We start from the raw sequence: 11,982 nt of genomic DNA, 5'->3' as shown, positions 1-11,982 counted from the left end.
TTGTTACACAAACAAGTCAGACCCAGGCTAGGACTGGGTGGGTTCCAGTGGAAGACCAAGGTTGGGAGGTCTCTGCCCATGATTTTTCGCGAGGTACGGTTTCTTCTACCCTGCAGCTAGCCAGAAGTGCCTCCTCCTTCATGGAGCCATCCTGGCATCCTCCACACCCCATTAGGTCCCTCCCACTGCCATCCAGGCTTGCCTATTAGACCACGTGGATCAGTTTTCTGGATAGATTTTTCATAGGAAGTCTTTGCCTTCTGAAACTACTAGGGGAGACTTGCACTGAGTTAGCACAGAAGCAGCCAGTCAATAAACACTGGAGAAGTAAGGGAGAAAAAGGAGAGGGCAAAGGAGCCGGGAGGAGAGAGGGAGGGAGGGGAACTAAGTGGGTTCCTACTTTGAACCAGACCCTATTCGGTCAGGTCATCCTAGCTGGTCCTCTCAGTAACCCCACAAGACATACATTAGTACTGGTCTCATTTTTTCAGACAACTGAGACTCAGAGACACCGTGACACCAGGATTTGAACTCAGACGTGCTTGGGAGACATACAGAGCACTGCTTGGTCCCCGCCTGTGCGCACGGGGCAGATTGCTCCCTACATATGGTGTAATTTTTCCATTAGTGATTTGCCCGGAACTCCTTTTCACCCACACATTTTCCGTTCATACGCCCCTCCTTCCCTCCATTCATTCCCACATTTACTCGGGAAGCCTAATTCCCCAGTCCGCGGCCCCTCCCTCTTTTCTCATCCCCTCCTTCTTCCCGCACTGGGTAACGAACAAGCGCGGGCTGGCGGGGGAGGTTCGGAGACACCTCGCCCAGCACCAACCCTGTCCCAGCCTTCTGCACAACCCGCTTCTGGGCATGCGCGTTGAGGGCCGGGTAGGGCGGCCGGCCTTCCCTCTCTTCCCTGCCCCAGGAAATGACCTTCAGAACTAATCCCAGAAGTTCCCCAACTCATCACTGCTCTTCAGAGCAGTTTCCTGGAAGAATTCACTGGGTTTCTAGGAAAATGTTTCCGGTTGTCTTCTCTTAACATGAATGTAATTCGTTACATTCAATATGCCATCATTAGTTTAATGGGCAGTCCTTGAGTGTCTGCATATTCCATTTGAAACACTTCCCAGAGGGGAGGTGAAACCCCAGAGGCCAGTAGCTGCCCATGTGCGAGACCATGGGGATGACACGGGTGGCCTTGTGAAGAGGTCCCAAGTGGGAGCAAGAGGTTTGAGATCTGGTCCCCTTTTTTCCAATTGGCTTAGGTAGACCCCTTTCTTTTTCCTGGTCCTGAGTTTTCCCATGGAAGGGGCAGTATCTCATGGCACTCAAGACCCTGGAAGCTGGAATCAGCTCCTCAGAGTTCCGATCTCAGCCCTGCTTCCCATGAGCTGTGTAACTTTGAGAAAGTTGACATAACACTGTGAGTCTTAGTCTCCTCATCTGTAAAATGGGGATAATAATATTATTCACCATCCAGAGTTGAAATAGCAATACAGTGAGTCAATACATATGAAGCATTTCACAGAGTCCTGAACTCAGTAATTTCTTGACTCATCTTAGTTATGGATGATAAGAAGAAGAAGAATATGCAGGAGAAGGGGGAAGAAAAAGGGGCAGAGACTGTCTGACATTTCTGGATGCCAAATTGGGATGGTCATGGAGTTGAAGAAGGAATATAGCTACTTTTGATATTTCAAAAAATTTCATGGGACTCCCACATCTACTCACCCACAATGAAACCACAAAGGATAACAAGAATGGCAACTTTCTTTACTTTTGGCTGAAATTACATTAACCCCTTGAGGTAAACTAAAAGACTTTGGAGTTAAATAGACCTGCACTCAGACCCCTAGCACAGGGTATAATCTTGAATAAGGAGAGTAACGTCCAGACAGACTGATGGCACCAATCTTGCAGGGCAGTTATGAGGATTAGATGAGATAATGTATGGACAGCACTTAGCATAAGTGCTGGAACAGAGTCGATAACAGCATGTGACACCTACTACAGCTAATATCCTTCCTTGGCTGCCCTGGGCCTCAGCTTCTTCACTGGTGAAATTAAAATCATACCACCTGCTTTTCTCATTCAACAAATATTTTCTGATCCAAGTACTATGAATACTTCACCAGACACAGCTCAGGGCCTCTCAGAAGCCACAGTTTGAAGTTGCTCATTATTCATCCATTCAACAGATATTTTTACTGAACATGTAGTATGTAACAGGCTGCATAATGGGATTTAGAGATAACAATGGCTAATGAAACAGATTTAATTCCCAAATACCTACAGAATTATAGCCTGGAGGAGATGTAATAAAATAAAGTTAATGAAATACCTAGCATACAGTAGATGCTCAATGAATAAAAGTTCAGTTCAGTTCAGTTCAGTCGCTCAGTCATGTCTGACTCTGCGACCTCGTGAATCGCAGCACGCCAGGCCTCACTGTCCATCACCAACTCCCGGAGTTCACTCAGACTCACATCCATCGAGTCGGTGATGCCATCTGGGTGCTAATCAGAAACTTTGTACGTGTCACTTTGGCAAAGTTAGATAATCAAAATGTTAAAAATTAATGCTGTCTTAACACATGGAATTTCTTTGGTAAATGGAGGCTTTTAAAATATGAAGGGAATCCAAAGTGAAATATTTAAGTATACACTTAAAACATGGGACCTGTATAGGACCTGTATGCTAAAACTTACAAAATGCTGATCAGAGAAAACCTGAATCAGTGGTGAGGCATACCATGTCCATAGATTGGAAGATACAACATAGTAAAGAGGACAGTTCTCCCCCAAGAGATCTGTAGGTTTAATGCAGTTCCTGTCAAAATTGCAGCTAGGAAGGTTTTTTGTGTTTTGTTTTTTTTTAAGACAGACATCTTATTCTAAAGTTTATATGGAAAGGCTCAGGCCATAGAAGTGCTGAAAATGATCTTGACAAAGAACAAAGTGGAGAAATCACTCTACTCAATAGTAAGGCTTACTGTACAGTTACAGTCAGGACAGTGGGTGTCGGTATGGGGATCAATACACAGGTCAATGGGACGAAGCAGAGAACAAGAGATAGACCCACTCAAATATGCACAATTTAGTTTTGACAAAGATGCAAAAGAAATTCAAAAGAGAAATGAAAGCATTTTTTAAAAATGATGCTGGATCAAATGAACATCCACAGGCAAAAAAAAAAAAATTAGAAATGGAAAACAGATCAGTGGTTGCCAGGAATTAGAGAGAGTGAGAGAAGGGGGCAGGGGAGGAGGCAGGCATCAAAGAGCAACACAGGACCCTACAGTTTGGAAATTCTTCTGTATGGTGGTGACTATATTAGTAGATGCACAAATCTAGCCAAGTGACAGAATTATTTAGGATTTAAATATACACACAAATGAATAGAATGAAACTGGGGAGACTAATAAGATTGATAGATTGTATCCATGGCAATAGCCTGTGTTACCATCAGAGGAAACTGGGTAAAGGATATCCAGGCTCTCCTATACTCTTTCTTACAACTGCACGTGAATCTATACGTCTCTCAATAAATATTTCAGTTAAAAAGTTTTATCATTTTTGAATTTAAAGACTTGCATTTTATTAAAGATTTGAAAATACAGACGAAAAAGGATCGGAAAAATCACCATCCTGAAATATAATCTTTTGGTGTGTTTCTCTTTCCAGTCTTTGTTTTTACATTTATGTGAAAAGCAAGTTGGGGCTCACCATCACCTGCACCTTCTGTGACTGTCACCTGACTGTCCCCACCTTCTGTGACATCAGAACTCACGGCCTGGAAGATGCTTGGTGACCAGAAGCCAGGGAGGTGGGGGTACCCTCTTCTACCCAGGCAGCCTGACCTGAGGCCATGGTGGTCCACCAGGTGGGCAGCAGGGCCCGAGTGGCAGCCGAAAGAAGGGGAAGTCGCTGTGAGGACAGGAAGCAGGTGAGGCCAGACCAGGGGATATGGCTCTCCTCCCATCTGGGCCCCCTTGGACGCTCCAGGCAGCCTGTGAGGCCCTCAAAGTCAGGGACAGGCTCTCAGCCTGACTCTCCCTAGAGCCCAACCTGGTGAAACAGAGCAGGGACTCAGGAGCTCCTTCTAGAAGCCATTACTGAGGCCTTATCAACTCTCACACTGCCAGCACAAGGAACGCCCCAGAGGGGCTTGGGAGTCTTATTTCGCTTCCTGTTGTATCCTGAGCGCCTAGGTTAGTGCTTGCTTCATAACAGGTGCTGAATGAACGAACAAATGAACCAAAATAAACAGGATACTTTACCTAAGTTGGAGACGTCCTGGAGCCTTCGTTCTAAGGGCTGGAATTCAAAACTCACATAGGATTTTGTAAAAATGGAAAATGTTAGCACTTGGGTGCACAGCCTGGTGTGCAGAGCCTGGGGCTTCTACTCCTCTCTCTTGCATGTCTTGACATTCCCGAGAGGCAACTGTTATGAACTTCATTTACACATGGGTAAAGTGAGATTGGAAAGGCCAGACAGCACAGACACACTGGGATTTGAAACCAGGTCCCCCTTAGCAAAGTGACCCTGCACGGCGCTGCCTGCCAGAAGGGGAAGCGCAGGGAAAACGGCAAAGGCGGCGGGGACGGTCAGCTGGGCGCTGCATACAGTGGGAAGGGGTAGGATTTTAGTCTGAGATTACTAAGCAGCCATTGCAGGGGTTTAAGCAGAGCAATACATGACTGACCTATATATGTTTTCAAAAGATTTGTTCATTTATACACTTAATTCACCTTTCAACTTCTTTACACTGGACCTCACTGTGAGATAGAGGCCCTGTGGGGCTCCGGCTGTGCTCCAGTTTTTGCTGAAAAGTGTTCCTCTAATACCAAACCTTAGGAATGCTCCTTCTAGAAAAGTCATGTAAGTTCTGTGGTCTGGGGAACACTGACACTCTCATTTTCTCCCTAGAGAGTCACACAGCTCCTTCACATAATGAAGACTCCAACGAGTCCTGCAGCAAGGAAATCCATGTAACTTTACCAGAGTATTTCCCAAACTGATTCAACTACAGAGGCCTCACTTTTGCATTTTTGAAAGACCTTATAGCATATATCAAAATCCATTTTACAGGGACTTCTGTAGGGGATGCGGGCTCAACCCCTGGGCCGGGAGCTAAGATCCCACATGCTGAGTGGTGCAGTCCAAAAACAAAGTTCAAAAAAATCCATTTTACAAGTGGATTAACTGAGGCTCAGAGAGAAGAAGTAATTTGGCTCAGACTCCATAACAGCACAAGAGAAAGACTAAAACTTAATTTTAGTCCGTTTTCCCCGCTTTTGACCTCACTCGGCACAAAGAAAACAAACAAAAGCCAATTTAGCAGCAAACATGCAGATTAAGACATCATCCTTTAAAGCACACTGACAGAGGGATAGCTAAAGAAATGGAAGGAAAGCACACTGACAGAGGGATAGCTAAAGAAATGGAAGGATGTTCAGACCACGGGATGTTCATCAGCCCTTATAGAGAATGAGTCAGACTATGTTCTTAGATGGGTTTCCTTGGTGGCTCAGCGGTAAGGAATTCACCTGCAATGTAGGAGATGTAAGTTTGATCCCTGCATCGGGAAGATCCCCTGGAGAAGGAACTGGCAACCTACTCCAGCATTCTTGCCTGGGAAATCTCATGAACAGAGGAACTTGGCAGGCTACAGTCCAAGGAGTCGCAAAAGAGTCAGATACAACTTAGCAACTAAATAACAACAACATGTTCTTAGTCTCAGGGAATATTGTTAAGAAAAGAAAAAAGTGCCCTAATCTACAATGATTTCACATTGGGTGTCCACACCCAGGCAGTTTCTACCCAGATCAAAGTATAGAGCATTTCCAAGACTCCTCCAAGGCCCCTCGCAGCTAATACCCCATAACCACGGTTCTGAGTTCTAGCATCACAAATGAGTTTTGCACATCCCTGAATTTCATGAATTCGTGGAGTAGAATCAGACAGTGTGCCCCTTCATGTCTGGCTTTTTTCACTTCTAGTGTGTCTGTGAGATTCGGTCACATTGTTACTATGCAATTTATTTTTATTTTTAAAGTTAACAGCAATTATAATGTTGCTAGTATATATATATTTAAAAACTATCCGGAAAGAAACAAATTATGCAAATCTCTTTATCTTCTTTGTTTGTGGTAGCCAGTCTAAATCTTACTTCACAAACTCAGGTACCTAAGAAATGTATTATTTCAAGTCAAATTAAATCTGATTCAACCCACATCTAGTGAGTTGAGAGGAAAGTCAATGCTGATCACTACTGTCTCTGCCTTAATCCTCTCTCCACTTCTGTTTGCCTGACTTGGTCACTATACTAACTCACACTGTCTGTTGAAAGCAGGAGTCTCTAAATATCCTGCGCTGAGACCTCCCAGCCACACCGTGAGGCCATCAGGAGAGGATGCCAGGCCCCTCGCAGACTCAGACCCCCATCCCCCTTCACCTACCTCTCCAAAAGGCTCTCTCACTTTTCTCCCTCCTGGATCCTGGTATGCCCACCAAAATCTCCTAAATTATCTTGGACTGACCCAAGTGCCAGGGAGCAATGCTGCCTTCAGGAAGCCATTTCATTCCTGCATCAGAACCCCAAGGGGTAGACTTTCATTTCCGGCCTTAATACAGTAACTGCGGCCAGACTGGCCCTCACAGTCATTGTAAGCGGACACAAAATTGACGAAAATATACGGAGCAACTATTTTCAGGTGAGGGCAAAGGACAGCACAAAAGTACAATCGCTGAGGGGAAAAAAAAAGGATGGTTGCCTCAACTCTTTCTCCACAATGGTTGCGCCAAGAGCTAGAGGGCAGATAGAGCCCAGCAGTCCTGCTGAGCTGCAGAGTCTGGGCAGGTGGAGCCGCCGGCCTCTGGAGGACAAGGCCTTGGAGGGAAAGAAGGGCTGTATGCTGATGGCACCCCGGCTCAGGTGGGGATCGTCATGCTCCTCGGCTGTGGGCCGGGATGTGCATGCAAAGGATTAGCTCACCCATGGCTTACCAGAGGGCAGCTGCTCTGGGGCTGAGAGCAGAGATACTGGCAAGCCAGGTGTGCTGGAGGTAGATGGAATTCTGAGCCAGCTAGAATCAAGAAACTCCTCAACACCACAGGCATCCATTTGAGAGCACGCATATCACACATGTATCTGTACACACACACACATTCTATATTCATACACTACAATATTACTCATCAATAACCCCAAACCCCCAAACAGGCAGATGTCTCAGAAGTATTATCATGAGTAAAAGTAGCTCAACCAGAAAGAATGTGATATGTGATTTCATTGATGTGAAGTTACAGGACAGGCAAGCAGAGTGACAGAGAACAGATGAGCTGTTCCCTCCTTCAGGGTGGGGGGAAAGAGAGAGTTGGCCGCAAAAGCACACAAAGGAATTTTCTAGGCTGATGGAAATGTTCTATGTCTTCATTGGGGTGATACTCCACATGTATATAGTAGTATGTGTGTGTTCAGTCGTGTCCCGACTCTTCGCAACCCCCATGGACTGCCAGGCTCCTCTGTTCATGGGATTTTTCCAGGCAAGAATACTGGAGTGGGTTGCCATTTCCTTTGCCAGAGGACCTTCCCAACCCAGGGATCAAATCTGTATCTCTTGCATTGGCTAGTGGATTCTTTACCTCTGAGCCACCTGGGAAGCGCAGTCCACAAGTATAGATGCCGTTCAGTCACTAAGTCACTCTGATTTGTTTGCGACCCCGTGGACTGAGCATAGTCATTACGGTGCATGTAAAATGTGCATTTTATCATATGTGAATTATACCACAATAAAGTTTACTTTTTAAAATAGCATTCAAAACGAACAAAAAATAAAAGGCAAAAGTGAGGCAAATAATGAAAATAAAAGTAAGCCTTCCTTCTCACCAGGGACAAAGGAGGGAAAACGCCAAGAAAATGTCAGCAGGTCACCCTGTTATCTAACCCCGTGGTTCTGCGGGTTTTGTAGCAAGCACGTGGGACTCAGATAAACAGGAAAAGTGAATCCCCATTCCTAGGCCTCTGTGAGGGAGGCGGGGTGCTCGTCTACCCTCCAGGGACTCACCGCCTCCTCTTCTTGCCCGCAGACGCTGTTGGCACTGCTGGTCCTGGTGCTCTACGTGGGCACAGGAATAACAGGTGAGCACTGTGGAGCACCATGGAGCACCGTGGAGGGAGGAGCCAAGCGCTCACAGAGTCGGGAGTGTAATCTGTAGCTGGCTGCACACCGCGGGGACCTCCACAGCTTCCCTTCCCCCATCCTCTTCATCCCCCTGGGATGACCAGCCAAACGTATTCCAACTCCTGCCCCTTTGTCTTAGTAAGAGGTGGTGGTCGTACCTGTTTCAGGAAGAAGTTGGGAGGTGTCAGAAAGGATCAGAGAATGTAACTACCCCCAGAATCCTGTGACTTCCCAGGTAACATATTCAAGAAGGGACATTAAGCTTGGCTGAGGACGTCTGAGAAGGCTTTCCATAGGTCACTGATGAACTGGGTCTTCTAAGGATAGGTAGGAGCTGGTCTCGTAGAGAAGGTGGGGATGGGTGCTTGGGACAGAAGGAAAGCATAGCAAAGGATCGGGGAACTTGTAGAAACCAGCACAGCAAGAGAGGTCTACAGGAAAATGCTCAAGATACAACCTTGGTGTCTTCCCTTTAGGTGTTTGAATACCAGACCAGTGACTCCCCAGAAGAGCCGATCAAGGTCATGAGGACCTGGTTGAAAGAGAACTTGCGTGTTTTCTTGGAGAAGCTAGAGAAAGAGGTGCAAGAGCTGGAGCGGCTGGTCCGGGACCTGGAGGAATGGCTGGATGCCCTCCTGGGAGAGGGGCACCCAGAGGAGCTCTGCTCCACCCTCAGAAATCACCTGTGAGGGCAAGGGCTGCGACCTAGGCAGGAGGCCAAGTGGAGAAGGGAGTGAATATTCCAGGAGTTCCTCTAAGAAGGGCTGAGCTGTGGCACTTGAAGTTCAAGCCAGCCAAGAAAATAAAACAGTTGAGACACTAAAAACTGTTGGCACCACTGCTGGTCCCTGAGGTGATGCTAGTGGTAAGGAACCTGCCCGCCAATGCAGGAGAATGAAGAGACGTGGGCTCGACCCCTGGGTCAGGAAGACCCCCTGGAGGAGGAAGCGGCAACCCACTCCAGCATTCTTGCCTGGAAAATCCCATGGACAGAGGAGCCTGGGGTCACACAGAGTCGGACAGGACTGAGCAGCAGGGCTGATGCATGCTAGCTAGGACCAGGTGAGAGACACCCTCCCGCAGAGCAGGACTCTGGCACAACAGCAGCCTCAGAGCCAGCCACAGGGACAGGACGCTTCTCTTCCACTTCCCTGAGACACTGCACAAAGCTCCTCAACCTCTCGGAGACAAAATTGTCTCAGTAGTTAAGAATCCAGGAAACAAACTGCTTCACAGGGTTCCAGTGAGGCTGGAACACGTGTCTGCAGAGCATGCTTGCCACACAATAGGTGCCTGATAAACAGCTCTTCCTTATTCACATTCCCTCTCCTTCCTCCTTAGAAGTTAGCAGGAGGATGCTGGTCTGGAGTATAGAGACAGTATATGGCAACTCCACCTTCTGACACTACTAGGAGAAGCATAAGTTTTCGGAGCCCTTTTGGAGGGCAAACTGGTGAGAGCTATCAAATTCACAAATGCATTTATCCCTTGACCCAGCCATCACTTCAGGGATGTATCGCATATATATATATATATATATATATATATATATATATATATCTCCACATTGTGAAACTGCACACTTCATTTCTAACACCAAACAAACAGAAAAAAAGGAACAGCCCAAATGAAGATGACATCAGCAGGGCACTGGCAAGTAACAGTACATCCAAACAATGAGATTCACTGTAGCTATGAAAGAGAATGGGGAGGCTTTCCTACTGATGTGGAAATGCATGCAAGATATGTCATTAAATTAAAGAAATAAGGATCTATATTTTATTGTTGATGATGACAAAGTTGTGAGTGAATATGCATAAAGATTCTAGATGGATACAACAGAGGGGGAGACTGAAGGGAGTTGAATCGAGGCAAATGTATGACAAGAAAGGGAGGAAACTTTCCATTGCTCACCTTCACACTTTTCAGGTTTCAAACTATGTGAATGTTTTGCCCATTCAAATATTTTTAAAATAAAACTATCTAGTATTTTGCTTGCAGACAAGGACTGGAATACAGGGTGTATATGCAAAAATAATAATATCACTGGGCTTCCCAGGTGGCTCAGTGGTAAAGAATCCACCTGCCAATTCAGGAGACACAGGTTTGATCCTTGGGTTGGAAGATCCCCTAGTAAAGGAAATTGCAACCCACTACAGTATTCTTGACTGGAAAATCCCATGGATAGAATAGCCTGGCAGGCTACAGTCCATGGGGTTGCAAAAGAGTTAGACATGATAGCAACTGAACAACAACAATATCACCATGAGAAAATTATCAGTGACTTCTAACTTTTTACTGTCTGTGCCACATAGCACAGCTTGCAGGACCCTAGCTCCCCAATCAGGAATCGAACCCAGGCCCCCTGCATTGGAAGCGCAGAGTCCTAACTGCTGGACTGCCAGGGAATTCCCTATTTGTTTAAAATAGTGCCATGAGAGAACCTCTGTCTTTTATTTTGATTAAGCAATGAGAATGCTGGTCTAAGATTTTCCCTTTTTCTCTTGACTTCCAGGAAGCTCAGAGTTTAGTGTCTTTTAATGGAATTATAACTGCCTGAGTTTTTTAAGGTTATTTCTCCCTTCTTTTGTCTTTTTCTGTTTTTTTTTTATTTTAATGGAATTGTTATATATCTGCCAGTTATTGGGAGCACCTCAAATTGTTGGAAAGTCATAAGGGTTCCAATTAAAATAATCTCAGAGGATATCTGACTTACAAGGAAAGACATAGCAATCCATATGCCGGAGGGAATGAATCAGTTGTCATCTGGGTTGGGAGAAGTCTTCGCCAATTATGGTCACAGCGTAGCCGGGGGTGAGAACCAGAATTTGTGTTTTCTCATTTGCAGCTATTTCATCCAGAGGTGTATGTGAAAGAGCTGATTGATATTTCCTTTTATTTATGTTTACTATTACCATACAAGTTGTAGTTACAGATTCAAAATTATGTATGTTCTCTGTGTACTTTAAAGGGTTCTCAGGTAGAAACTTTACTATATACAGATTTAGCCTGGAGGCTCCCCAGGTAGCTCAGTGGTAAAGAACCCACCTGCCAGTGCAGGAGACACGAGAGATGTGGGTTCAGTCCCTGCATCAGGAAGATCCTCTGGAGAAGGAAATGTCAACCCACTCCAGTATTCTTGCCTGGAGAACCCCCATGGACAGAGGAGCCGGATGAGCTACAGTTCATAGGGTCGCTAAGAGTCACACAGGACTTAGCAACTAAACAACAACTAATTTCAACCGAAGGCATATTTTAGATTCTAGCCCCTAACCAAGTTGTAATTCCATTAAATATTGCATCTGTAATATATATGTGTATATAGAGAGATGTATATGTTTATATGATATTTATATGTTATATGTATTTATATATAAAAGATAGGTTAGATGTTTGTGTATGTAATTTGGGGGATATGTGGGGGAAAAAAGTAAATAGAGCAGAGATCCTGGTGATGGCTTAGTCAATAAGTCATATCCAACCCTTGCAGCCCTATGGACTATATCCTGTCAGGCTCCTCTGTCCATGGGATTTTCCTGACCCAGGGATCTAACCCAGGTCTCCTGCACTGCAGGTGGATTCTTTACCTACTGAGCCACCAGGGAGGCCAACATAGACACACTACTATATATGAAATAGATAACTAATAAGGACCCATGGTATAGCATGGGAACTCTACTCAGTATTTTGTAATAACCTATATGGGAAAAGAATCTAAAAAAAGAATGGATATATATATATATATATATATATATATCTGATTCATTTGCTGTACCTCTGAAACTAACACA

General features: G+C 45.2%; 1 protein-coding gene across 1 annotated transcript; it reads left to right on the top strand.

Annotated features, from left to right (window-relative positions):
* Positions 1-3,870: 3,870 nt before the first annotated feature.
* On the top strand, positions 3,871-8,880 carry SMIM23 (small integral membrane protein 23). Its single transcript, XM_040262400.1, has 4 exons — positions 3,871-3,948; positions 8,097-8,148; positions 8,359-8,426; positions 8,668-8,880. Exons 1-4 carry the CDS (start codon positions 3,871-3,873, stop codon positions 8,878-8,880), a joined length of 411 nt encoding a protein of 136 aa, XP_040118334.1.
* The last annotated feature ends 3,102 nt before the right edge of the window (positions 8,881-11,982 follow it).

This window comes from Oryx dammah, unplaced genomic scaffold (assembly GCF_014754425.2).
Source record: "Oryx dammah isolate SB20612 unplaced genomic scaffold, SCBI_Odam_1.1 HiC_scaffold_20, whole genome shotgun sequence".
Classification (NCBI taxonomy): domain Eukaryota; kingdom Metazoa; phylum Chordata; class Mammalia; order Artiodactyla; family Bovidae; genus Oryx; species Oryx dammah.
The sequence above is the reverse complement of the archived record's forward strand: the minus strand, read 5'-3'. Positions and strand labels throughout refer to the sequence as shown.

Bases quoted from the DNA above. Each gene is read 5' to 3' on its own strand.
- SMIM23 (XM_040262400.1), top strand. From the start codon at position 3,871: ATGGTGGTCCACCAGGTGGGCAGCAGGGCCCGAGTGGCAGCCGAAAGA. The intron at 3,949-8,096 runs GTGAGGCCAGAC...TCTTGCCCGCAG, and splicing joins GCTGTGAGGACAGGAAGCAG to ACGCTGTTGGCACTGCTGGT. The intron at 8,149-8,358 runs GTGAGCACTGTG...TACCTGTTTCAG, and splicing joins CGTGGGCACAGGAATAACAG to GAAGAAGTTGGGAGGTGTCA.